This window comes from Dermacentor variabilis, chromosome 7 (genome assembly GCF_050947875.1).
Source record: "Dermacentor variabilis isolate Ectoservices chromosome 7, ASM5094787v1, whole genome shotgun sequence".
In the NCBI taxonomy this organism is placed as follows: domain Eukaryota; kingdom Metazoa; phylum Arthropoda; class Arachnida; order Ixodida; family Ixodidae; genus Dermacentor; species Dermacentor variabilis.
The window spans coordinates 26725416-26749987 of record NC_134574.1 but is presented as its reverse complement, the minus strand read 5'-3'; the positions used below and the strand labels follow the sequence as shown (position 1 = coordinate 26749987).

General features: G+C 41.9%; 2 protein-coding genes across 4 annotated transcripts in view; one reads left to right on the top strand and one right to left on the bottom strand.

Annotated features, from left to right (window-relative positions):
* The window catches only part of Adck1 (aarF domain containing kinase 1), a 166337-nt gene extending 154006 nt beyond the window's left edge, over positions 1 to 12331 (bottom strand). For 2 of the 3 annotated variants that reach the window (XM_075698334.1, XM_075698336.1), the window contains exon 1: positions 11888 to 12331. The gene's annotated coding sequence lies outside the window, so the exon portion shown is untranslated. Of the gene's footprint in view, positions 1 to 5407; positions 5524 to 11887 lie in introns of those variants that run through there. The other variant, XM_075698335.1, reaches the window with a different exon arrangement.
* Positions 12332 to 12454: 123 nt separating this feature from the next.
* Positions 12455 to 22809, top strand: LOC142587381 (uncharacterized). The gene is made up of 3 exons (XM_075698337.1): positions 12455 to 12712; positions 20042 to 20138; positions 21391 to 22809. Exons 1-3 carry the CDS (start codon positions 12706 to 12708, stop codon positions 22637 to 22639), a joined length of 1353 nt encoding a protein of 450 aa, XP_075554452.1. The 5' UTR covers positions 12455 to 12705; the 3' UTR covers positions 22640 to 22809.
* Positions 22810 to 24572: the final 1763 nt, after the last annotated feature.

Below are 24572 nucleotides of genomic sequence, written 5' to 3'. Positions count from 1 at the left end.
CAATATTTGTGTCAGGCATTTAAAACTGGTTGCGCATTTAGTTTGCGACACGCTCTGTAATATTATCAACCTTATGTTCAAAGAAGGTGCATTCCCTTCATTTTTAAAAAAATGCCAAGATTATTCCTGTTTTTAAAAAAGGCGACAAACATACAGTTAATAATTACCGACCAATTGCAATTCTTTCCTGCCTTAGTAAACTCATTGGGAAATTATTTGTTAAACGTCTTAATAACTACTTAACAAAGTTTAAATTGCTAAAGAACAATCAATTTGGTTTCCGCCCAGGAAGTTCCACGAATCTAGCTGTTCTATCTCTAACTGACTACATAAAAAAATGTATTGACTCGGGAAACTTAGTCGGATCTGTATTTTTAGACTTCAGTAAAGCTTATGACACGGTTAACCATCAAGCCCTGTTTAATGAACTTGACTCTTATGGTATAACCGGTCCTGCGCTAACATTCTTAAAAAATTATTTACGTGACCGACCATACACAGTACATGCAGCAAATACTTTCTCAGTAACAAAATGTATTAACCAAGGTGTACCACAGGGATCAGTTCTGGGCCCTTTGCTTTTTCTTTTATATATTATTGATCTTCCGGATTCTCTTAACTCCACCAACTGCGTTCATTGTATTTTATACGCAGATGACACAACCATAGCTTCATCTGACAAATCTGTTACTACTCTTACTTCTAAGTTAAATATTGCATTAAGTAACATTATAAAATGGTGTAGCAACAATTACTTAGTTCTTAATCCTTAAAACTAATTCTTAAAACTAAATTTATGTTATTCAAAAGTGCTCAAAGGGCCTTAACTTCTATTCCTGAAGTAAAGCTTGGAAGTCATTCAATTCCCGTTAGCACCGATGTCACTTTTCTTGGCATACATCTGGACCCTAACCTTACATTTCGCTCTCACTTCCAACATCTCAAGCACAAGACTGCGTTTGGTATACGTGCATTAATTAAAGCTCGCCCTGTTTTTTCTCGTGAGGCTCTGCTAGCGTTGTATTATGCGTTCATTCATAGTCACATTAATTACGGCATTGTTTCATGGGGCAACACATACGCTTGTCACTTATCATCAATTCAACATATCCAAAATCAGTCAATACGCATTATCACTTCTAGCTCCATGCAATCCAATGCCTCTTTGTTACTTTGCGCGTATAATATCTTGTCAATTAATAATTTGTTCCAGTTTAACATACTCGTCTTATTCCACAAGTTGCTTCATAATAACCTTATGTATCCGTTCATTGCAACTGACCTTTTGCAGAATAAAAATATGACCAGATTTGCGGCTAACAACAATTTCTTGTTACCCATGGTTCATACCAATTACGGCAAAAAAACATCTTCCTTCGCGGCAATTTCTCTTTGGAATGAATTACCATCAACCATAAAATCCTGTACTTCTCTTGCAATTTTTAAAAATCACCTTAAGCAACATTTACTGCGATAACTACGATCTAGCGGTGTACCTTTGACATTTATCTCACGTCATTTGTTGTGTTTCATCCATGCTTTTTTCCGACTTTCTGTTATAACGTGCTTTTTCGTGTTTGATTGTAAATGACATGTATAATGATGTATTTGGTCTGTAGATGTTTATAATACGCTAATTTGCTGACTATTGATATCACCATCAATGTTCTTATTATTAACCGAGGGTCCCACTACAGTTCTTTCACTTTGGGACCCTCGTCTGTATATTTCTCATGTAATTTCTTCTTTTTTTTTGGAACGAATAAATCTGAATCTGAATCTGATGTAATAGGGCAAGGCTATTGTTGGCCTTCAGAGGTGAAACTGGCTGCAATAGACAACTTCCCGCAACCACGCACCAAGCGGGACATCAGGTCCTTTCTTGGTTTGGCAGGTTATTACCAAAGATATATCCTGCATCATTCTGAGATTGCAAGTTCTTTAACAGATGCTCTCAGAAAAACAAAACCACAAACAGTAAAGTGGGATGACGCAAAAGAAAAGGCTCTTAGTATGCCGAAGAAAGCACTAATGAGGCAGTCAGTGTTGAACGCACCTGACTACTCTAAGCCATTCATTCTTCAACGTGATGCCAGCGACCGGGGTATGGGGGTGGTGTTTTGTCAAAAAAGAGAGGACGAAAATGAACACCCCGTACCGTATGCCAGTAGAAAGCTTTCAGTTCGTGAGGAAGCATACACTGCAGAAGCTAGCTTGCTATATCGCTGGTTCAAGCTTCACCATAGAGATTGACCACTGTCCCCTCCCATGGCTGCAGTCCACGTCTACAAAAAACGGCCGTCTTTTGCGCTGGAGTTTGGCTCTTCAACAGTACACCTTCGATATTCGCTATAAGAAGGATAAACTTAATGGCAATGCCGATGGTCCGAGTCGTTGCCCCTAGAGTGGCGAAAGCCTCATGCTCACTCTGGTTTCCGTATCATTTTTACGTTAGTATTTTTTTTCATACATATTTTTTTATTATTGCGAAGTTGTAGTTGTTTGTTAGCTAATTTTGATAACGATGTCTTAACCCTTTCAAGAAATGGCTGTTTTTAGTGTTTAGGGGAGAAGGACGCGCGAAAGGGATGGGAGAGCAGTAGCGGGTTTTCTTCTCTTTTCTTTTTTTTTTTTTTTTTTTGTAAAGCCTGGTGTGTTTTGGGGGAGGGTGGCCTTGTGCTTGCTTGCTTTGTGGTTGTGGGTGCAGCACTTTTCTGGAGTGATTGCTTGCCCAAACAGGAGACGAAAAGTTGCGAGACCGGTTTGCAAGTCCCGTTTCACTGGACCGGACCAGGGAGAAAAGGTATACAAGAGTGACACGAGGACTGATGAACGACTTCAGGGAATCTACAGACTACGAACCAAGGGTTCGTCACCACGGAGGGAAATTCTGCTGCTGAAACGCCGATCTCTCGCCCAGTGGCTGCTGGCCCCTACGCGTCGGGGTCTTCGTCCCCCGCCAGAGCTGCTGTTGCGATTGTCGAGTAACACCCTATAAAAAAGGATGATCGAAAGACCATGCCTAATTGAAAGGGAGCATGGATCCCTAATTTGCTATGGGTGTCTCGAGTGGTTGCCAGTCTGGCAGGCGCCCCACAGTGAATACGGGCCCCTTTGTGTGTGTGCATGACAGGAGGGAGGGCCGCCTTCCGCGAACTGTGCGAATGAAGGGAAGACTCCTTTCTGCAAACCGAACTGGACCCACTTCATCTTCCATACCCAGCTGGTGCATGTGCCACTGTGATCGCTGCAGCAGCCACATGTGTGCACAGCCCTGAACAAGCGTGCCCAGCAGTCTTCTTTTTCATTTTTTTTTAAATGAGCAACGTGATCCTATCTAGCCTTAGTGCAAGACAATGAAAGCCAATTTCGCTCTGTGTCATGATGTCACAATAATGTCGATGTCAGGTATGACGTTACAAGATAAAATTTAGTATGCACCAGCCTAAAGCATCTCACGTTTCCCAACACTCACACAAAGAAAAAACTGTAGCTCGTAAGCTCCTATCTAAGTGAGAGGGAAACAAAAAAATTTATTTTCTTGACAACCACTGCACCTATAATGGGGTTTGCTGCATTCAAAAGGAAAAGTTATACTCTAGTAACTGTAGAAATTTCATTTTCAATTTGTGGCATATATTCTTCATAGAAAAGTTCTTGAAAATTGCAAAACTTTAAGGAAACTCAAGTATCAAGTTTACAAATCTGAAACTCAACAATAAAAACCGACATCAGAATTCTGTAATCTCCACCTAACTGTACATAAAGGCAGATGAAATCCATGCATTATAGACCTATTCAAGGTATACCTCTAATTTGTCATACTTTTGCGAAACCCTTGTAAACATTGGAACTATATCATGCAAGCTGTCAATCAACATATCACATTAGTGCACTTTGCATGCTCTAATAGATGCAGAATGGCGAAAGCCCTTTTTTGCTCAGAGTTACAGATTTGTAAACATTGTGCTTCTATTTTTTTTCTCAACATCAATTTTCAGGCATTTTCATATAACAATTGAGGTTTTAAGTCTAAGTTCTGCTTCCTAGATTTGCTAATAGCTAGCTTCCTCTCTCAAATGCAACAAATTTAATTCAAATCAGTTCAGCGGTCATCTCATTAAAGATTTCTGCATTTACACATGCTTGTTTGAATGGGAAAATTGGAGTTAGCCCTGAAACTTTCCTTTAAGTGTCCTGCGTCCATGTACAAGAAACGTGTAGTATTGTTGTTACAACTTGGAAAATATGTGCCACAATTCCTTAAGTAAAAGACATCTTGCACACAATTCACAAAAGGTTTTGCTGGGCCCACCCAACCACTAAGAGCAAACGAAGAATGGACATTCAGCTTTCAGCGATTCCAAACTGGGATGACTACGAGTTCCAGTTCATCCAAGGAAACCATGAAAGTTTGGTTGGCTGGACACATTTTCAATGCATCTTCAAGCCACCCAGTGCAGACAATGCTTTGACAGCTGATTTGGTCAATTAATAATTTCTGGTTTGCAGGCGAAAATAGCTGGCAAGAGGCCATTCAAGACGACTGAGCACTAGCGTGAACATACTCATGCAGTGAACTTGGGCCACATTGGAGCAGCATTGCCAAAGCCAGCGATTCTCAGTGTGGGAGGTATTGTTGGTTTAAAAAGCCATTCAAGGATGCAGAGGAAGTCAATATACGCTGGACAAGGTTAGCAATAACGTTACGTGTAGCTGATGCACAAGGCTATTTACAATATATTCACACGTAGGCTAACAACAGTGGCCAAGATGGTGACCCTATATCAATTGGGACCATGTAGTCTTCCTCCCCTTCAGTCCAGCCACACTGTGGTGGCTGTTCTGTATCATCACCCCCGGCAGCAGAAGCACCTTCCCAGTACTTAAGCTACACATCCGTGTTGAAAGATGTGTGATAGAGCTTTAGTCTCGCTATGTGAACGACGTCACTTGTTGCTGACAATGATGAGGGGTCGGCGAGGATGATTTCATATGCGACATCGCTCACTTGTCGCACCCCATGGTATGGACCAGTGTAACACGACAGCAGCTTGTCAGCAAGACCCACACGGTGAATGGGTGACCACAGAAGCACCAGAGAACCCGGAGAAAAGTGTACGTCAGGATGGTGGCAATCAGAGGTGTCTCTGATGTGCCTGTGAGGCCTCTAGATGGGTGCGGGTTAGCTGTCGCGTGTGGTTGGTGCATACGATCGCGTCGCAGGCATATTCAGTGTGCAGAATGTGCGGGTGGGGGCAGCAAGGTGTCCAAGGGCAATGCAGGCTCTCTGCTGTATAGGAGCTAGAATGGTGAATAGCTGGCGGTGTCGTGACGCGATGAATTATATGCAAACATCACGTATGGTAAATAAAAATCCCAGTCGTGCTGGTCAGCCACAACGTACTTCGAAAGCATGTCGGTGATGGCCCTGTTGAGGCACTCCGTGAGGCCGTTGGTCTGTGGGTGGTAGGACGTGCTGAATTTATGCTTTGTCGAGCAGGAGTGGAGGATGTCTTCAACAACTGCTCAGAGAAAGCTACGGCCACGGTCGGTTAGTAATTGGCATGAAGCTATAATGCACAAGGCTATTTAGAATATATTTACACGTAGGCCAACAGTGGCCAAGGTGGCCACCCTATACCAAATGAGACCAGGTCGTCTTCCTCCTCTTCAATCCAGCCACACTGTGGTGGCTGTTCCGTATCAATATTCAGTTTCAGTTTATTATTATTTAAATACAATGAATGGGTAAGAGACAACATACAGACGAAGGTCCCAAAGTCAAGGACTGCAAAGGGACCCTCGGTTAATAATAACAATAGAGAGACATATGAAAGGTGATCAAGCTAGGTAAAAAAGAACACAATCATGAAAAATAGAACATCAAAAAATTAAATAAACGAAAACAATTGTCAATATGCAAGCCTATAGCACATAAGAAAACTGTCAATACATAACTGTTTGAGGCTATTAGCGCAGCTCAGGACGAGCAAAAAAGGAAAGAGGTAGGCGTAATCAAAGGGAGCGGAAAACAGGTAGCGCTCACCCTGTTTTCCGCTCCCTTTGATTACCCCTACCTCTTTCCTTTTTTGCTCGTCCTGAGCTGCGCTAATAGCCTCAAACAGTTATGACATACCAACTCGCCCAAACTGCCACGCCTTTGTCAATACATACAAATGGCAAATGTAGTGTAATGATGTAAACTTATATACATGTAAAAAAGCTTAAGGGCATGATTGAATGCATCAAAGGATGAAGATTTAATGGTGTTGGGGAAACCATTCTACAGTTTTACAGCAGCGAATGATGATCCCATTTTTCCATAGCTGGAACCATGAGCAGTAGAAAATTGGAGTTATGTGCAAACCTGGTAGTATTATTATTGATGAGGTACCTGTAATCAATTAATTCGTATGAAAGCTGTTCAGTAAGTAGGTAATTTATAAAACATAATTATTAGATGATAGTTGAACAGGTTCGTTACAACAAGAATGTTATTCTCACGAAGTAATAGAGCAGCACTCATGAAAAACCTACTGTTAGTGATAATGCGTACTGCTTGTTTTTGTAAGTGCTCAATAGATGAGATATGACAGTAATATGCATTTCCCCAGGAAACAATGCCGTAATTAATGTGACTGTGAATGAAAGCAGAGTATAATGTTTATAACGCATCTTTGGAAAAATACGCTCTTGATTTGATTAATGCTTTAATACCTATGGTACACTTTTGCTTAATGAAGGCAATGGTTCATAAAACTTTAGGTTAGAATCTAATTTGATGCCGAAAAATGATACACAGTCGGAGGCGGGAATGTGATAACTATCTAGAGTTATCGCAGGCATGCCAGTTAGCATTCTTTGGCTAGAATGAAAAATCACGAATTGAGTTTTGGTACGATTGATAATTAAATGATTGGAAGAACACCATGCAACAATATGTTCAAGCTCATTGTTTAGTTTAAGGATTAAGATTGTTAAAGATTTGTCACACAAGGAGATAGTAGTATTGTCTGCATAAGTACACAATGTGCAGATTTATGACACGTGGGTAAATCATTAATATAAATGGAGAATAGTAAGGGACCCAGTATGGAACCTTGTGGTACACCTTGCTTAATAACTTTAGTATCGGAATAAGTACTTCCAGAAAAAAACAGTTCTCCATCATGCAGGTAACTCTTTAGGAGTTTCAGTACTGGATCGGTAATTCCCAGGGCCTCTAGCTTAGTAACAATTGTATGTTATGATTAATCGTATCAAAAGCTTTAATGAAGTCCAAAAATACCAAACCAACAGAGTCACCCATATCAATCGAGTGACGAACGTAGTCGGTTAGGGATAGTATATCTGAGTTAGTCAAACTACCAGCATGAAAACCAAATGGAGAAGATTGTAACAAAGCAAATTTTTTAAAGTAAATATTTAGGCGCATACAAAATAACATCACAACAACTTTACTAATCGACGAGAGAATAGAAATAGAAGGATAGTTAAACACCTCTGTTTTATCACCTTTCTTAGGTACAGGAATAATCTTAGCCCTTTTAAGCAATGTGGGAAAAATACCACATTTAAAAATATTATAATGCAAAGTATGTCAGAAATAAGTGGTGCAACAAGTTTTAGAGGAAATACAGAAATGTTACCTGCGCCAGGGCTAGTATTCTTTAGCGCTAATACCACAGAGCTAACCTCAGCTGCTGTTACGGGAAGGAGAAAAAAATAATGATTGCAGCAATACATGGGATAAGTAGTGGTCATCTGATGACTGCTGTATATGCAATAGAAGTAATCACTGAAACTATTTGCAATGCTAGCAGAATCAGTAAGAGTTTTAGTTTTGGTATTTATTTCGTCAGCAGTATTACCAGACTTAGGTAAGTTCATGAATGTGTTAAGAAGTTGTCATTGTTTTTTGGTATTGCTGTTGTGTTTTGCAAATTCATTTTCATAATAGTATGTCATTTAGACTTCTTCAGCAAGTTATTCAGAATGTTACAATAATTTTTATAATGTGCCACTAAGTGTACATTAAAAGGTTTCCTTTAAGTCTTTTTGAATAGGTTTTCCTGTTTTCTCATACTAGACAGCAAACCTTTCGTCGCCCAAGGATTACCAGAAAACAAAATGCTTCCTGCATCTAACGGTAGTTTTGTTAGCACAAACGGTTTCTAGAAAAATGGAAAAAAAATTTTTAAGAGCTTGAACAGGATCATGCAGGGAGTTAATTACTGACTAATAAGTATTTGTTATAGTGTTAACTATCTCGGTCAAAATTGGTGGGAAGGTAGCAAGGCTCAGACGGAGGTATTTCGGCCTGAGAAGGACGAATAGTATTGGAAAACGGTCTGTGATCCGAGTATGACACCAGAGCTTGGAGTTAGCACGATGTTAGAGCATGGTCCAGAAGCTTGTTGTTACCATGAGTAGAACACATAGCAATGTATCATCAATATACTGCACTATGTGTTGACTTCAGAGAAGGTTTGATTTTTTAATGTTTAGTTGATATTTGTAGAACGTTAGTGCACGCATTCTGACACTTATGTGCCTTGAGGCAGTGTTGTAGGTGCATTTGCAACGTCAGCTGCACCGAACCTATGAAAATAAGATGTCACAGCAATGCAAAATATGCAGTGCAAAAAAATTTTTTATAGAAAGAAATGACAGCAGGTGAGGGTGCTGGTGCGAAAAGTGCTCTGCTGCTCTCAAAATGCCCAAGTGTTACAAGCTTTTCCACACAAAAAATGTGTGAAGTCTTACTTGTAAATGAAACTTGCATGTTCACATTTTTTTCGCATTTATTACTGTAGAGCATTATATAATGAATGTGTAGAAGTTTGCATAGCACCTGTATGCGGCAAATAAAATCGAAATGGAGGGCCACACGGCACATACATTTTTTGGTAGCCAAAGGATTAAAGGCCAAATGCAACGAAATGTTTAGACTTTGTGAAAAGCCCAGTTTCATGTAGTGCCCAAATAGAGCAGCCTCCACGTAAAATTTTACATTTGAAATACAAATGAATGCATAACAAAAAGTTAGCAAACGCAACCATTTTTGATACTGAGGTTGTGCACAGAGAGATGGGCATGGTGGAGACACCCCCCCCCACCCCCCCCACAAGCATTGACTTCTAACTAAAGTTTATTTTCATGAAACACACATATATACAAACGCTCATGCGGTACCGAAACTGAATGCATGGCTCTTCGACATGGCATCCGAGATTGCGAAATGAACATTGGGGTGTTTGCGACTGCATGCACTGATAATATGGACCTCATCTGTTTAAAACCATCATGATTTAAGAACCCCTGCTCCAGAATACAAATCTTGCCGCACATATGCCTGCAAGACAACAAAGTGAAGATGGCAACAGAACACTGTTAGATCAGTTACCATGAAGAAAAAGAAACGCGCCAATTCTCATGCTTTCCTTTCCAATGATTCAAGTTCCGCTGCCACGTTCACTTCAGTGGCTTGCAGGCGCATGCACAGTAAAATGTTCATATTGAACTAAACTTCAGAATAAATTTTCAGTTGAGTTGCTCACTTTCACCAACACAGTGTAGTTCTAACCACGTTGACAGCTTGGTTGGATTGCGACGGGAAAGATGAACTAAATTTACACTAAGCTACAAAGCCTTATGTAGGCCAGAAGAGTCAGTTCCTTTCAGGCAAAATAGCCATCACTGTGTATCTCCAAGCTGGGTTCTGGCACAGGCAGGTGAGGGCACGAGCTCAGCATAGGTTAAAGACAAAAACCTTCACTTAAACTGCTATCTGAAACGTAAACTTGCCAGCTGTTTGTTGTACTCCATTGAAAACAAAAATTGACAGCCTAAGAGGGAGCAGAAGCCAACGGTGCACAGCCTGCAATGGTCTAGCTCACTACAACGTGGAACCAATGCTTAGCATAGTCTGCTCTCACAGGAAACCACTGTTGGAAACACACCAAATGTTTCGAACATGCCATGATAACATGTCAGTCAAGCCAAATTTATCATCACCAGTATAATGCACTATCTGATTCAGTTGAGAGCTTAGAATAAAAGACAGCGCAATTTGCAGCCTTGACATACCCTTACTTTTTTTTTCCATCGACAGTGAAAAAATTGTAGGGCAACGTCAGATTAAGTACATGAAAGAGACAGAAAATTACAGTGCTGCCGTTTCTTTCTTTTTGTGCTATGTCCAATTTAACGGGTCGCTTCCTTTTTTTTTAAACATGTCTGGTCTCATTCAATGCATGTTAATGTTGGTTTGACGCACTGTCACCCCAAGAAAATATGCTTCTTGAAATGAGTCTGCTCGTACCTGCAGATGTGAAGTTTTATTCAAAGAGTAGCAGTTTTACAGTACACTTTAGGAGAAAGGCAAAATGCCCGAGTCGTAGCATTTAACAGAAATCAGTCGTAGCATTTGACAGAAAGCAGCAAGGTCACCCCACAACACAGCTAACATCAAGCAAGGTCAGTTTCACATTGGGAAAACAAGCACTGAATAACATCGTGTAACACTTACACTTACATGACACTTGCACTGAATACGTATACTAGTTTTTACTACGTAGCAACCACTCTCTTTGCAATGCCTAAAGGAAGTGCTCTGGTAGATATGACCTTCAATGTTTGCTAGTGTTAAGAAAATGTATAAGTTGAAATTCAAATGCTTGCGCTCCTTAGTTTGTTCTTATCTGTGGTGTTCCTCGAGAGACACACCTCAACTCTTAATTGGTTTGTGTGTGTGATATTAAGGATGGAACAATTTTACCTTTATTATAGCTGCATGACATGACTCTATTGCATGTCCAAAGGATATTAAAGGCTATTAGTGTTATATTCATTATACATAGAGAATTAAAATGTGTGGCAGTGCTCTTGCAATACTGTATGTTGGTGACAGCGCTTATTGCCCTCCTTTGAAGGATAAAATGTGAATTCAAGTTTGTGTCACTCGTATGAGCCCAGGCCAACAAAGAGCAATGTAAACGAGATTAAATGAGCGTAAAGTTGTTTCTTTAGCCATAGAGGAAGGAGACACTTAATTTTTTTATTATTGCGACAGGTCGAGAAATTTTTGACTGGCTATTTCTAACGCGTTCTGTCCATGAAAGTTGTTCACGGATAGTGACACCAAGGAATTCAGCCAAGAGACACGTTCAATTACGTTGCCCAAGAATGTGACGTCGAGATTATTGCTAACGTGTTTTTGTTTTTAGGCATGAAGAACATATACTTTGTCTTCCTAACACTTGGTTGCAGCCTATTTGCACCGAGCCACATTTCCAATTCATTTAACCATGCATTCCCTTTTTGTTATAAGATTCGCACTGTACCCGCTAAAAAATACGTTGGCTTCGTCTGCGTATAATACAATTCTGGCGTATTCGGAATGTTCATTACATCGTTTGTGTACAAAAGAAACAGTGCGGGCCCCAAGATTGAGCCCTGCCATACACCAACGTAGGCAGATTTGAAATGTGAAGAAAAACCATTTAATTGTGTGCACTGCAATATGGATGTTAAGTAACTAATGAATAGCGACTGTGGTGTTCCTCTGGATCCTGGAATTACGCTGTTTGCTTTGCCGACTGGGTGCAAAGAGCGAGAAATTGTGCAGAAAGGCCCGGCGCGACAAGTGATGTCACTCGGGTAAATTAATTTAGATATACACTAAATGAAACGTATGTATTAAATGCTTTTCAGCCGCTGAACGAAAGGTTCCTATGAAACACCGAACTCACATGCAGTAGCGATTCGCGCAACGTGAGAGCCGATCACGCGGTTTTCTGCTTTCTCAGTCGTATATAATCAAAACAGCGCGCTTGTCGACTGCTGTATATCTCACAGGCTCGAGGAATGCAAGCACACTTACAGAAAAAAAATCCGACGAGCGAGTCCTTGTTATCCACCAAGCAGGAGAGTTCAGCAACCAACAACGCGGCTTCGGCGACACGTACTTAGCGCTCCTCGGCTGATCCCAGGGGATGCAGCTGACACTCCATCACTCGTGTCCAAGTTTCGGAATTCGCACCACGCCGACAGAGCGACGAACTAACGTAAGTTGGAAACACCCGGCGTACTAAGCGACAGCAGGAAAACTAGTTTTGCTACTAGCCGAAACAGCAGCGGGTAATTTGCATGAGCTAGAGCTGTATACGAGGAAAAGGCTAACTACTGTACCGACGCACACTCCAAATGCCGCTGTCCGCGACATCGCAACAACTCCGGGAAACTTCTCGATGCTGTAGCACTATGCCATCGCCGCGGGCGACTGCGGGCACGGATGGCCGCGGGCAGACGACTGAATAAGAACTGAAGTTTAGGTAGTTTCGAGTGTTAACGAAGAAAATAAAAGAAAATGAATTATTGGAATATTTCTCTGCATTTATTGAAAAAATACTAATGTCATGTGGAAAAAAGCATTTATGCTGTAAGTTCTGGTCAACGTTACTAGACTTCCGGTGGCATAAGTCTGTGGTAGAACCAATGGTAGAACTCCGTGTAGCGTCGCCCCATCTAATGGCGCGATAACCATGTGTGCATCTGCGCGCCCGCATTTAAACCGTTACAAAGGCATAGAGCGTGGGGCCACTGAGGCGACAGTTCTGTGCTGCGCTTCTACACAGTTCTGCTGAGTTCGTGCTGTTGGCATTTCCTGAGGCGCACGGGCTCGAGCGGGGTGTGCAAGCCATGGCGAGTAAGTGTTGTCGTTCACGAACATGATCGATGCTTCTCGTTGTTTCATTTGACAAGTTGTGTGGATGTTGTTGTTATTGTCCCGAGTGGCCGTGGTTCAATTCGGTTATATTGATCATCAATGTCTTCGCGTTTTTCTTCTTCTTTTACGCACCAGCGTAAGGCTACGTTCACACGTCTCGAAGGAGGCGAATGTGGCAAAAACCTTTAAAAAAGAACCGCCGGCCGAGGCGGCAAACCACGCGGCGAGCCCAATCGGTTTTTTTCGCCAAGGCGAAGCCTAACGTTTCGCCACAGAACACCGATATAAACTGGTTTCGCTTCACCGGAAGCTGCTCTAACATGTAAACATCGATCATCAGCCTAATTCATATCCACTGCAGGACGAGGGCCCCTCCCTGCGATCTCCAATCACGCCTGTCCTGTCCTACGCCAACCGATTCCAGCTAGCGCCTGCGAATTTCTTAATTTCATCACCCCACCCAGTCTTCTGCCGTCCTCGACTACGCTTCCCTTCTCTTAACACCCATTCTCTAACCCTAATGGTCCACCGGTTGCATTACATCACCTGCCCAGCTCCATTTCTTTCTCATATAGGTCAGGTGCTCCTATCTAAATACATGTGAAAGGATAATTCGTTTTGCTCGGCAACCACTGCACCAAATTTTGCGAGGTTTGTTGGATTTAGATGAAAAACTTGGGGAAATCTAGTGATGTTAATTTCGAATTTTTAATTTAGGTTGTCAATTTTATATAAAAAATTCGCGAAAATCAAAAGTTTTTAGCAACCGAAACTATCAAGTTAACAACTCATCAATGAAAAGTGATATCACAATTATGTTCATTGCATCTAACAGTACATCTAAAGCTGACAAAATTGATATGTTACACATCAATCTAAAAAATTTAGCAATACGGAAATGCAAATTCAGGACCCTTGTACACAATGTAACAAATTCGTGTAAGGTATAAATTGACGTATTGTATTTGTCCGCTTTGAATGATCTAATAGATGCCATTTACAGAACCACGATATCTGTTCTTGATGCAGAGCTGTGAACTTGTAAACTTCGTGCTGCTATTTTTTTCAAACATTCGAATTTTTCAAAATCTTTTTAACAAAATTCAAGCCCTACATCGAAAATCCACTTCCAACACTCACTAGAATTTAACTTTCTCTCTCAAACACAACAGATTTCATTAAAATTGGTCCAGGGATGTTTCAGAGAAACATTATTGCGTTTTACGTGTATTTGAATAGGCCGCATCGGAGTTGGGCCCAAGCTAAAGCTACCTCTTAATGTCAATTAGAATATTGACTATCCCCGTTCGCTTTCTGATCCATACCGCTCTCTTCTTGTCTCTTAATGTTATACCTAACATACTTTGTTCCATCATTCCTTGCGTGGTCCCTAAACTGTTCTCGAGCTTCTTTGTCAGTCTCCAAGTTTCCGCCCCATATGTCAGCACCCGCACAATGCATTGATTGTACGCCTTTCTTTTTAGTGATATTGGTAAGCATCCAGTCACGATCTGACAATGTCTGCCAAATGCGCTCCAACCCATTATTATTGTTCTTTAAATTTCCTTCTCATGATCAGGGTCCCCTGTGAGTAATTGACCTAGGTAAACGTACTCCTTCACAGACTCTAGAGGCTGACCGGCGATCCTGAACTCTTGTTCCTTTGCCCAGCTAATCATCATTATCTTTTTCTTCTGCATATTAATCTTCAACCCCATTCTTATACTCTCTGTTAAGGGCCTCAATCATTTGTTGTAACTCGTCCCGAGTGGACCTGGAAAAGCCCTAATGATGAAACAAGAAATGAAATTGATTTCATACTTTCTGCCGAGCTCAGCATAGTGCAAGATGTAGAAGCTTTCGGCAGGGTAAAGTGCAGCGATCATAGGTTAGTGAAGGCTAGGATTCACCTCAATTTGAAGAGAGAGAGTAAAATTGGTGAAGAAACAGGCCAACCTACATGCAGCAAGGGTAAAAGCAGACCAATTCAGGTTGGCACTTGCAAACAAATATGCCTTAGAACAGAGAGAACAGCCTTAGAACAGAGAGATGAATATGACATGGAGGCAATGAATGAAACCCTAACTAGGCTGGCTTCAGAAGCAGCAATTGAAGTGGAAGGCAAGGCACCAAGGAAACCAGTAGGTAAGCTCTCCCAAGTAACAAAGGACCTAATAAAGAAATTACAAAGAATGAAAGTGTCCAACTCAAGAGATCAGATAGAATTCTGGAACTGTCAAAACTAATCAACAAAGCGAAAATCAGCGATATTCGAACTTATAACATGAGAAAGACTGAAGAAGCCACAAAAAATGGATGCAGATGTAAATCAAAGAGAAGGAAACTTGGCATAGGACAAACCAAGATATATGCACTGAAACATAAGCAGGTTGGTTACCATAGTAACTATAGCAGCATCTTTACAGCAGAAGCGTACAGTGTTCTGATCAGTGTTGAGTACATAGTACAGCACAAGGTAGAAAAGTCTGTAATAGTATACACAGATTCCTTAAGCGTTGTCATAGCCCTGTCATATGGCAAAGCAAGCCGAGACCCTGTGTTAAACCAGCTCCTTAAACGCATTCACTTAGCGTATAAACAAAATCTTGCCCTTGTTGTATGCTGGGTGCCAAGCCACTCTGGCATCGCAGGCAATGAAATGGCGGACAAAAATGCTGGACATGCGGCTCATCGGGATACAATTGATGTAAGCTGGGTACCTGGTGTAGATATAAAACCTGTGGTACGAAAGGCGCTCCATAATCACTGGCAAGCTGAGTGGGACAAGGAAGTCGAAAAAAAGCTGCACCTGCTTAAACCGCAATTAGCCAAACGTTTCCCACTGAAGCTTGATAGACACACCGAAGTCACCCTGGCACGACTCAGAATAGGACACACTTATGGCACACACAAACACCTCTTGACTGCAACTGACGCACCTACATGCACACGCTGCGGTGAGAACCTAACCGTCCTACATGTCCTCATTCAATGTCCCGAACTTTACCGAGAGCAAGTGGCTCATTTTAGGGAACTCTACTCACACCATATACCCCCCATCCCTCTATGTTCCTATCAGAGCATGCACTTTTTAACTTGAAAAGAGTGCTTAATTATCTTGCTCAAGTTAATTTTCTAGACATCATCTCATTCCATCCTGACCATCAGATTGTGCATCACAGGTAAGGTACAATCTGATGCACAAAAGTATGTCTGAGCTCTCACACTTCTTGCGTAAGCAAGAATTGCAAGGCAAGGGACTCAGACAACCCAGAATAATTTAACATGTGTGCCTGTAGCAAATTCATTTAAGGCCTTATATCTATTTTAGTAATCATCTTAGAATTGATGCACTAGTATTTATAGATATAGCTTACGTGTAGGCCTCTGTGCAGCCTTTCTTTTAGGTCACAGTCTACACTTACAATCTTGATAAATCCAAAACACATGTCGTGGTGCTCTTTGTGCCTTAGGTGCCCTTGCACCAATAAACTTCAATCATCATCATCATTTTTAACGTTAACTGAATTTTTAAAAAGGTTTTGTGGCTTATAAATGTAGTACAAATGTACTCATTGAGCTGGATTACTCGAAAAGGCGTACATTAATTACACTGAAAATCCAAATGCTTAACTGGCTAGCAAAACTTCAGTAATAAATCTTTTAACTAGTATTACTTTAGTGCATGTATTGCAGTACACAAATTGAAGCCAGTAATTTCACGAGGCACATCCACTTGAAACAAATTTTCAAAGTAGCACCACTTTGTAGGTAAGCTCGGTCAATTGTAGTAAAAATGCAGTGCTGTTCCACTTACTTTTTTAACAAGATGTGTTTGTATGCATGGAAGATAAAAATTTACTGAAATACCAATGCACTTCACAAACTTTTGGAATGCATATCTCGAAACTAGTGTCGTCCTCAGCCTTTGTTCCAAGTGGATATGACTTTTGAAGCCACCTGCCACAAATGGCAATTTGCAATATGTCATGATGATCATCATCAGCAATGTACTCATGTACATCAGCAACTCTCTCTCCATTGCAATGTATTGCAATGGAGAGGGAGTTGCAGTATGTGCCATAAAGTAATCAGTTTAGAAGTTAATTCAAGAAACATTTTAATAGTAAAAATATTCATTTTGTGTCAAAGGATGCAGGCATCTTAGAGATAACCTGCGGCAGGCACAAGGGTTTGGTGAGCCAAGGTGGCTCATAGTGTAATCTCACTGTGGGCAATGCTATCAGCCATGGCAGTGGAGTGGATGGCATGGCTTTGCTTTGTACTGCTAATGTAAAGATAGCGACACAGTATAAAATGGTATCTTTGGTTGCAGACTCTAAAATTCAAGAATATTGTCTTTTTTTCTCATTGGAATTCATTTTTTCTGATTGAGCAATAACTTCAAGCATTTCACGGCTCCTTTCGTGCAAGAAAAATCTGTCAGCAGCTGTACTTATTTGCATAAAAGGTGCAATTTTAGTTTAACAAAATTTTGATCCAATGATGTAAAATGTGGATATTACCAGCTTCATTTACAGAATCGTAATATTTATTAGGTTCATTGAAAAGTTACAACAAGGTAGCGCAATAACAAACGGACGAGTGTCCCGTAACTCAATGAGACTACTGGGACCCTTAATAAGCTTATTGCTTAAAAGTGGTTACAAGTTTTGATAGCTATGAAATACAAAAGGGAATGGCTTAGTTAAACATTATATTGGGGCCTCCGTTCAAGGTTTAGTGGTGAGAGGAATTACGATATGGCAGCAAAATAAACCAGTATCATGACATTGACATACATTCAAAAAGTGTAACAAATATAAGAGAACAAGTTCAGCAGAAATACACGAAGATGATAAAAAACACCTAAAATAAAGAACAAGTGTGCAAGTATGTACAGATGAACATACTACATGCAAATGACAAGCATAACAGAAAAAAAACTCGTAAATGTATTCCAATTCAAAGGCACCTCAATTGCAAAACATATGTATATATCAGCAAAATGTGTAAAAATAAGCTACGGGGCCTAGAAGAAAAATCTCGAAAGTTATATCGAGATTCAATGAGTTAGCACTTGCATTGGCATATTGTTGTATTTGTACGCCATAAACAATGATACTGTTGAACATGTAGACAATTTTAAATAGCAAGGGCATCCACAGCTTTCCTGGTGATTTCATATTGGCAGCATCTTCACTGAAACATACAAAATGCTGTTATACGAAACGCTGTTTTATTTGTCGCACGTTACGCCACGCTGACCAAAACACAAAGCTTCTCGCCTATACTTGCACTACACGCTCAAAACTTGAGTATGCCTCATGCATTTGGAGTCCCCACCTATCCCACTTGATTAATAGGTTAATCTCTCTCTAAAACAAGGTGGCTCATTTCATTGCAAAATATTATTGATTTCGTTCAAGTATTTTCGTTATAAAAGAGCCTTGGGCTACTCTCACTAAGGGCAGGAAAAATTTTCCGCCTCACATTTTTCCACAAACTCTTTTATAATCCAACCAACTGCACAGCTGATCTAAGTACTTCTGAAAAACATGTATTTGCCTGCATTGATCATGGCAACAAAGTTGAAGAGCTTTCTGCTGAAACTGTCTGCCGTTCTCATTTCTTCATTCAATAGCCAGCGAATGGAACAGATTTCCAGGGCATATTGCAGACTATGACACCTTTGTAGCGGTGCTCTTAGATGGTGTTTTATTCATCCCTATGCAATGCCCTGAAAGGGTAATTACATAGCGGTATTACTTGAGGCTAATTAACTACAAAAAAGCTATAGTTGGAAGTTTGTGTTTATATTTATTTTACTCTTTTGTAACCTTTTCCACTTGTGTGCTGTAGTCTCCCACTATGGTGGCCTAATGGATTTGGTGTTATGATGCCACGTCGAAGGGGGCAGGATGAAATCCAGGCCACAGTAGGCATATTTTAATGGGGAAAAATCCAAAAGCGCTTGTGCACTGTGGATTGGGTGCACATTAAAGAACCTGTTGACACACATACACTGTCAGCAATTTGTGGACACAGGACTGCACAGAGACACAACATATTTTGGAGTATTCACACCCTTGCCTTTTTAGTAAGCCTCTCAATGCATGGGCGAGGCAGAGAATACACAGGGGCTCCTACAAAAAACTGTCGGGCCATCACGGTCGTGCCGATGACACATGGATTCGTACAAAAACCTGTCGGGGTGCCACAGTCGCACCGACTACAAAAAGACAATAATCTCTAAACATGCCTTCGACTTATTTCGGCCACTTGCCCGAGCAGCCAGCAATAACTGTCTTACTCGCCGGTCCATATTTCCACAACCTTTTGGCACCTGTTGATCGGTGCTTTGCGAAATCTAATAATGCTGCACCCTAACAAGGACAGTTCGGAACTTTCATTCTGTTCACGGCTGCTTTTTTATCTTTGTAAAAGGTTCATAGCCAAAAAAAGAACAAACATATACGCACATACTTACATATCCCCCACAAACACCCAAGGAAGGGTGCCCTCTTTCACAAGTGCACTTGTGTGAAGAAAAGGGGGCCCTTCCTTAGGTGTCTGTGTGAGCAGATGCATGCATGTTGGTATGTTTTCTTGTGCTTTGAAGCTCTTGCCACCATTGATTGCCAACTAGCCCAGCTGCAAGTCCTTTTACGACATATGCTTCTGAAAACAAGTTCTTATTCGGCAGCGTCAGATTGATTAAGGTTTTGTGGGATCTGGCCACTACTCTCTGACCACTTTCATGAAACTAAGGCGATTTGAGGCTTTGAAGCGCATGTAGCACAACGAAAAAGGCTTTAAAATGGCGCTCAGAATGAAAAAGACGCAGCAAGCTAGCTATGTACGGGGCAGTAATTGGTGTAAAATGGTCGAAAAGGAACCCAGATGCATTCGCTCAAACTGCACACACCTAAAACCGGAAGTGTGGCTCTACTCAGTGAAACACATGGGCTGATCCCAGAGCAAACGCGGTCTAAGAAACAAGGCACATGGCACACTACTGCGCCCAAGCAGGAATTTCTTCGACATCAGCTGCTGTTTGCTCGCTTTTCTTATATGTGTAAAGGACAGATTAGAGAACATTTTTGCCTTAAGGGCTCCCCACAAATTATTGGAAAGAAGCATTCTCAACTTTTGAAAAAAGCTTATTTGTGTCAAGGTCTTACCATCCAGTCCTGCAAATTGTGAATTGTTATGTGCCTGCTAGCTAGTCCAATGCCTCTTTTTTTTCTCTCTCTCTTTTTAAGACTTAGTGTTACCAATAAAGTTTTATAAACAAAAAAAATATAGGTGCTGACTACAGCTACAGTGATGACCAGGAGAGTGTCAGTTCCGGCTCAGATCTGGAGGCAACAAAAAGCAGTTCTCCAAAGAAGCACAAGTACAAGTAAGTGTTTGTGGATGTTCTGTTGCCATCTTAGTGGGTTTTTTGCTAAATACAAATTTTAATGTCTTGGTGTGGCACAGTCACAATTTGACGAAATTTCAAGTGTACTTGCAAATTATATAGGCCAGAATTACTTTACTATCTCGCACCCGCATTTCAAGTGAGCGTACTACTTAATCTCGAGCCCTGTCACCATCTAGATCCCTGACCCGCACAGGCACTGCAAGTGTGATGATGGGGCATCTGAAAAGCGAATGATGGCAGCAAGCGTGCAAGACATATTTACAAGAAAGAAGTGCCACGCTTCTGCAACTTCATTTTGGTTTAGCCTCTATGCTATAGATGCTATTTCATCATTGTAAATTCCACTGCATAAAATGTTCCAGTTACTTTTGTGGGTCAATGCATAAAACAATGTTTTGTTAAGAAAGTAACTGGAACACCAATGCATTTCTCCACAAAGTTCACGAATTAATATCTCGAAACAGGTGTCCTCCTGAGAATTCGTTCCAAGTGGATCTGCCCTGCGAACTCCAGGGCTAGAATTTGTTAATTCAATATGGGGCCATGGGGTAATTAGTTATAAACTTATCGATTTTTTTTGTTAATTAGTCGATTACAGAGTTCAATTTTTTTCTGCAAGGAATGTCCCGCTCTTCGAGTAGACCAGCACATGAACTGGAATGGGGCTATCTGCCGAAGGCAACCTTCAAACATTTTTTAAAGTGTTCGCTGAAACACCCTGCACATAGAACAAAAGGCACTGGCATGTCGTCATTTGTATTACTGCAGACTCGTTACACCAGGCGATAAGTAGAATATTGTCATAGCCACTGCAATAATAGATGCGTGTCTTGTTTCGTTAAAGTCTGTGCCACCAACCCAGTTGCTCACATTTATGTGCTCGGTAATGCAGTATTCCATGCACGGTAATTGTGTTACAATGGGGGCGTTTGCCTAGCAGCATTTGCTGTTGTTTTGCAGCAGTAGACTGAAACAAGTCGGTCGGTGCTATCGCGAAGCGGGCAAGGAAGCGCTTCTCATTCTCTTCTTTTACCAGCACCATGCCCAGTGCTTTCGGTACAGTGTATACGGACAAGCTAAACCTTTGTCTATCGATCACTTGTCTTTGTGGGGAGCTTTTGTTCCCTTTCTGTTGTCTTCTTTAACCTTGGTCTCGTCACGTAAAGCTTTTTTTCTGCCAAACTTATTTGCCAGAGACGCAGCCTCCTGAAGAAAACCTCCATTGCAGGTGCCCCCTGTGCCCCAAGGCATTGGGCACAGCCAGAGACCTGGGCATCCACGTGCGCCGTCACGAGCAGTGCAAGCCGTACGCCTGCAAGGATTGCGGCAAGGCCTTCTGCACGCCATTCGAGCTGGACCAGCACGCCCGCTCACACACGCTGGAGCAGCCCTACAAGTGCCGCTTGTGCCCGTGCACATTTGGGACGGCGGCCACGCTGCGCAATCATGCCGCCACACATCGCACGGCAGACTCGGTGACGTACCGCTGCCGCGCGAGCCCCGCGTGCCCTGCAACTTTCCGGCGCGTCGCCACACGCAGTGCACACGAGCGAACGCACTGCACCGACTGCGTGTACCGATGCGAGACATGCGAACGAACCTTTCCGCAGAAGTACAACTTGCAACGCCATCTGAGGCTGCACGACAGCAACGAGCTCCACTGCTGTCCCACGTGCAAACGCCTGTTTTACAACAAGGAGCGCCTGGACGTGCACACCAAGAGCTGCGGCGACTTCTGCAGGTGCAGTGTTTGCGGGAAGGGATTTCGAGAGGAGGCCCAGCTGGCGGCACATGTCGCCAGCCAACACGATGGCTCAGCGCCTGAGCTGTCGGAAGAAAACCGGGATACCGTGGCCCATGTGTCCGAGTGGTCACCCGAGAAGGTACGGGTGGATGACTGGTCGAGCAGCGAAGGTGAAAGCACCGATTCAACTGCCCTGCCCAGCACTGCCCCAAAAAGAACGAGGACTGACTGGTGTGTTCGCATGCGATCGCGTGGAAATAAGAATGCCTCCGACAGTCATGGGAGGCCCCGCCGGCATAGCTGCAAGAATGGCACGTCACCTTCACAACAGCCGCGACCGAGTGATGCGCGGGATTCTCCTTCGCCACTACTCAAGCACACCACCAGGGAACGAGGCACAGACGAGGTGAGCGTGGGCACTGGCGAGGCTACAGACAACGTCTATAAGAGAAGCAGCCCAGTCTATCGGTGCCCAAATTGTGATGAACGATTTCTCAAGTGGGATGTCTTGAAGACCCATGCAACGCTTGAACACGAGCTGGTTCTCTCGTGGTTGACGTTCCAGTTTGTATGCCACATCTGTGGCAAGGCCTTCAAGCAAAACAGCAACTTGAAGACCCATTTGAAGTCACACGACCGCGTGGTCATGTTTGTGTGCGACATCTGTGGCCTGGGGTTCACCTTGAAACATCACTACAAACGACACAGGGCAAACAAGCACTACAAAGACTAAGTGTGACACCAATCAACTGGGCATGCGAGGCTGTCACAGCACAAGTCAGTTTTTTAGAGAGCTTGTAGCACTGAAGCTTTAATTTTGACTTGTTAAATGATTTTTATTATTTAACTTGTACCATATATTGTAAATGATTTGTTTGAATGAATATAAACTTCGGCACTGTGTTCCTACAACAATGTTTCGCTGAAGGGGGGGGAAAGGACTCTTGGGAATTCAATCCAAGCGTACCCACCAAAGTTGATTGGTCGCTGCTGAGCTTGAGGTCAAGGGTACAATCCTCGCCACAGCAGCACCATTTCGATGGGGAGCAAAAGATGCTCGTGTGCATAGAGGACGTGCATTCCAGGTGGCCAAAATTAATCTGTAGACCCCACTATTGTGTGCTTCATAATCAAATTGTGGTTTTGGCACACAAGAACCTAGAATTTAATTAAATTCTAGGTTCTTACATTGTTTTATTTTTAATGTAAGCGTATGTGTCGAACAAGGCTTGGATTTGAATTCTCAGAAGCAGCACTTGAAGTGAGAGGCAATGCACCAAGGCAACCAATAGGTAAGCCCTCCCAAGCGTCGAAGGACCTAATACAGAAACGACAAAGAATGAAAAGTGTCCAACTCAAGAAATCAGATAGAATGTGCGGAACTGTAAAAACTGATCCACAAGGAGAAAATGAGGGATATCTGAAATTATAACATAAGAAAGACTGAGGAAGCAGTAAAAAAATGGGCGCAGCACGAAATCAGTGAAAAGAAAACATGGCATAGGACAAGCCAAGATGTATTCACTAAAAGATAAGCAGGTTCATATCAATTATGTAGATATTGTAAAAACAGTGCAAGAATTTTATAATGACCTGTACAATACCCAGAGCAGTCATGATACCTCCGCTCGAAGCAGTAATGAACAGGTTACAGGGGCTCCTTCTATAACTAGCGATGAAGTTAAAAAGGGTTTACAAGACATTAAATGGGGAAAAGCGGCAGGAGCAAATGGAATAACAGTCAGATTAATCAAAAATTCAAGAGACATGCTTGAAAAGCTGGCAGCCTTTTAACAAACTGTCTTGTCAGTTTGTGAAAAGACTGCCAGCTTTTTTCCAGACAAAAAGGGAGGCAAAGAATTGAACAACTATAGGCCCTTTAGCTTACTTCTAGTTTTGCATAAAATATTCACCAAGCTAATTTCCTATAGAATAAGGGAAACCCTGGAATTCAGTCAGCTAAGAGAACAGACAGTCTTCAGGAAGGGATACTTTACAATGGATCACATCCATGTCATTAATCAGGTAATTGAGAAATCTGCAAAGTACAATCAGCCTCTCTATATAGCGTTCATAGATTACGAAAAGGTGTTTGATTCAGTAGAAATACCAGCAGTCATAGAGGCATTATAGTTGAGTACATGAGACTAATGTAAACACCTTGAAAAATATCTACAGAGATTCCACAGCTACCTTAATTCTCCACAAGAAAAGTAGGAAGGTTCGTATAAAGAAAAGGGTCAGACAAGGAGACACAATCTCCAATGCTATTCACTGCGTGCTTGGAAGAAGTATTCAAACTATTCAACTTGTAGGGCTTACGAGAGGATCAGCGGCGATTATCTCAGTCGCCTTCAATTTGCAGGTGGCATTGTCCTGTTCAGCAACACTGGGGACGAGTTACAACAAATGATTGAGGACCCTAACAGAGAGAGTGCAAGAGTGGGGTTTAAGATTATTATGCAGAAAATAAAGATAATGATCAATAGCCGGGCAAGGTAACAAGAGTTCAGGATCGCCAGTCAGCCTCTACAGCAAGATTGATCCAAATAGGTCACGGAGCTTCAGGCGAAAAGCAGTTCAGAACAAATTGTCACCAACATCAGCAAGAGTGGTTATGGGAGTAGCGATCGAAGTGCGACTATGTCTGGACGCAACAAACGTTG

Bases quoted from the DNA above. Each gene is read 5' to 3' on its own strand.
- LOC142587381 (XM_075698337.1), top strand. The intron at 20,139-21,390 runs GTAAGTGTTTGT...CCTCCATTGCAG, and splicing joins CCAAAGAAGCACAAGTACAA to GTGCCCCCTGTGCCCCAAGG.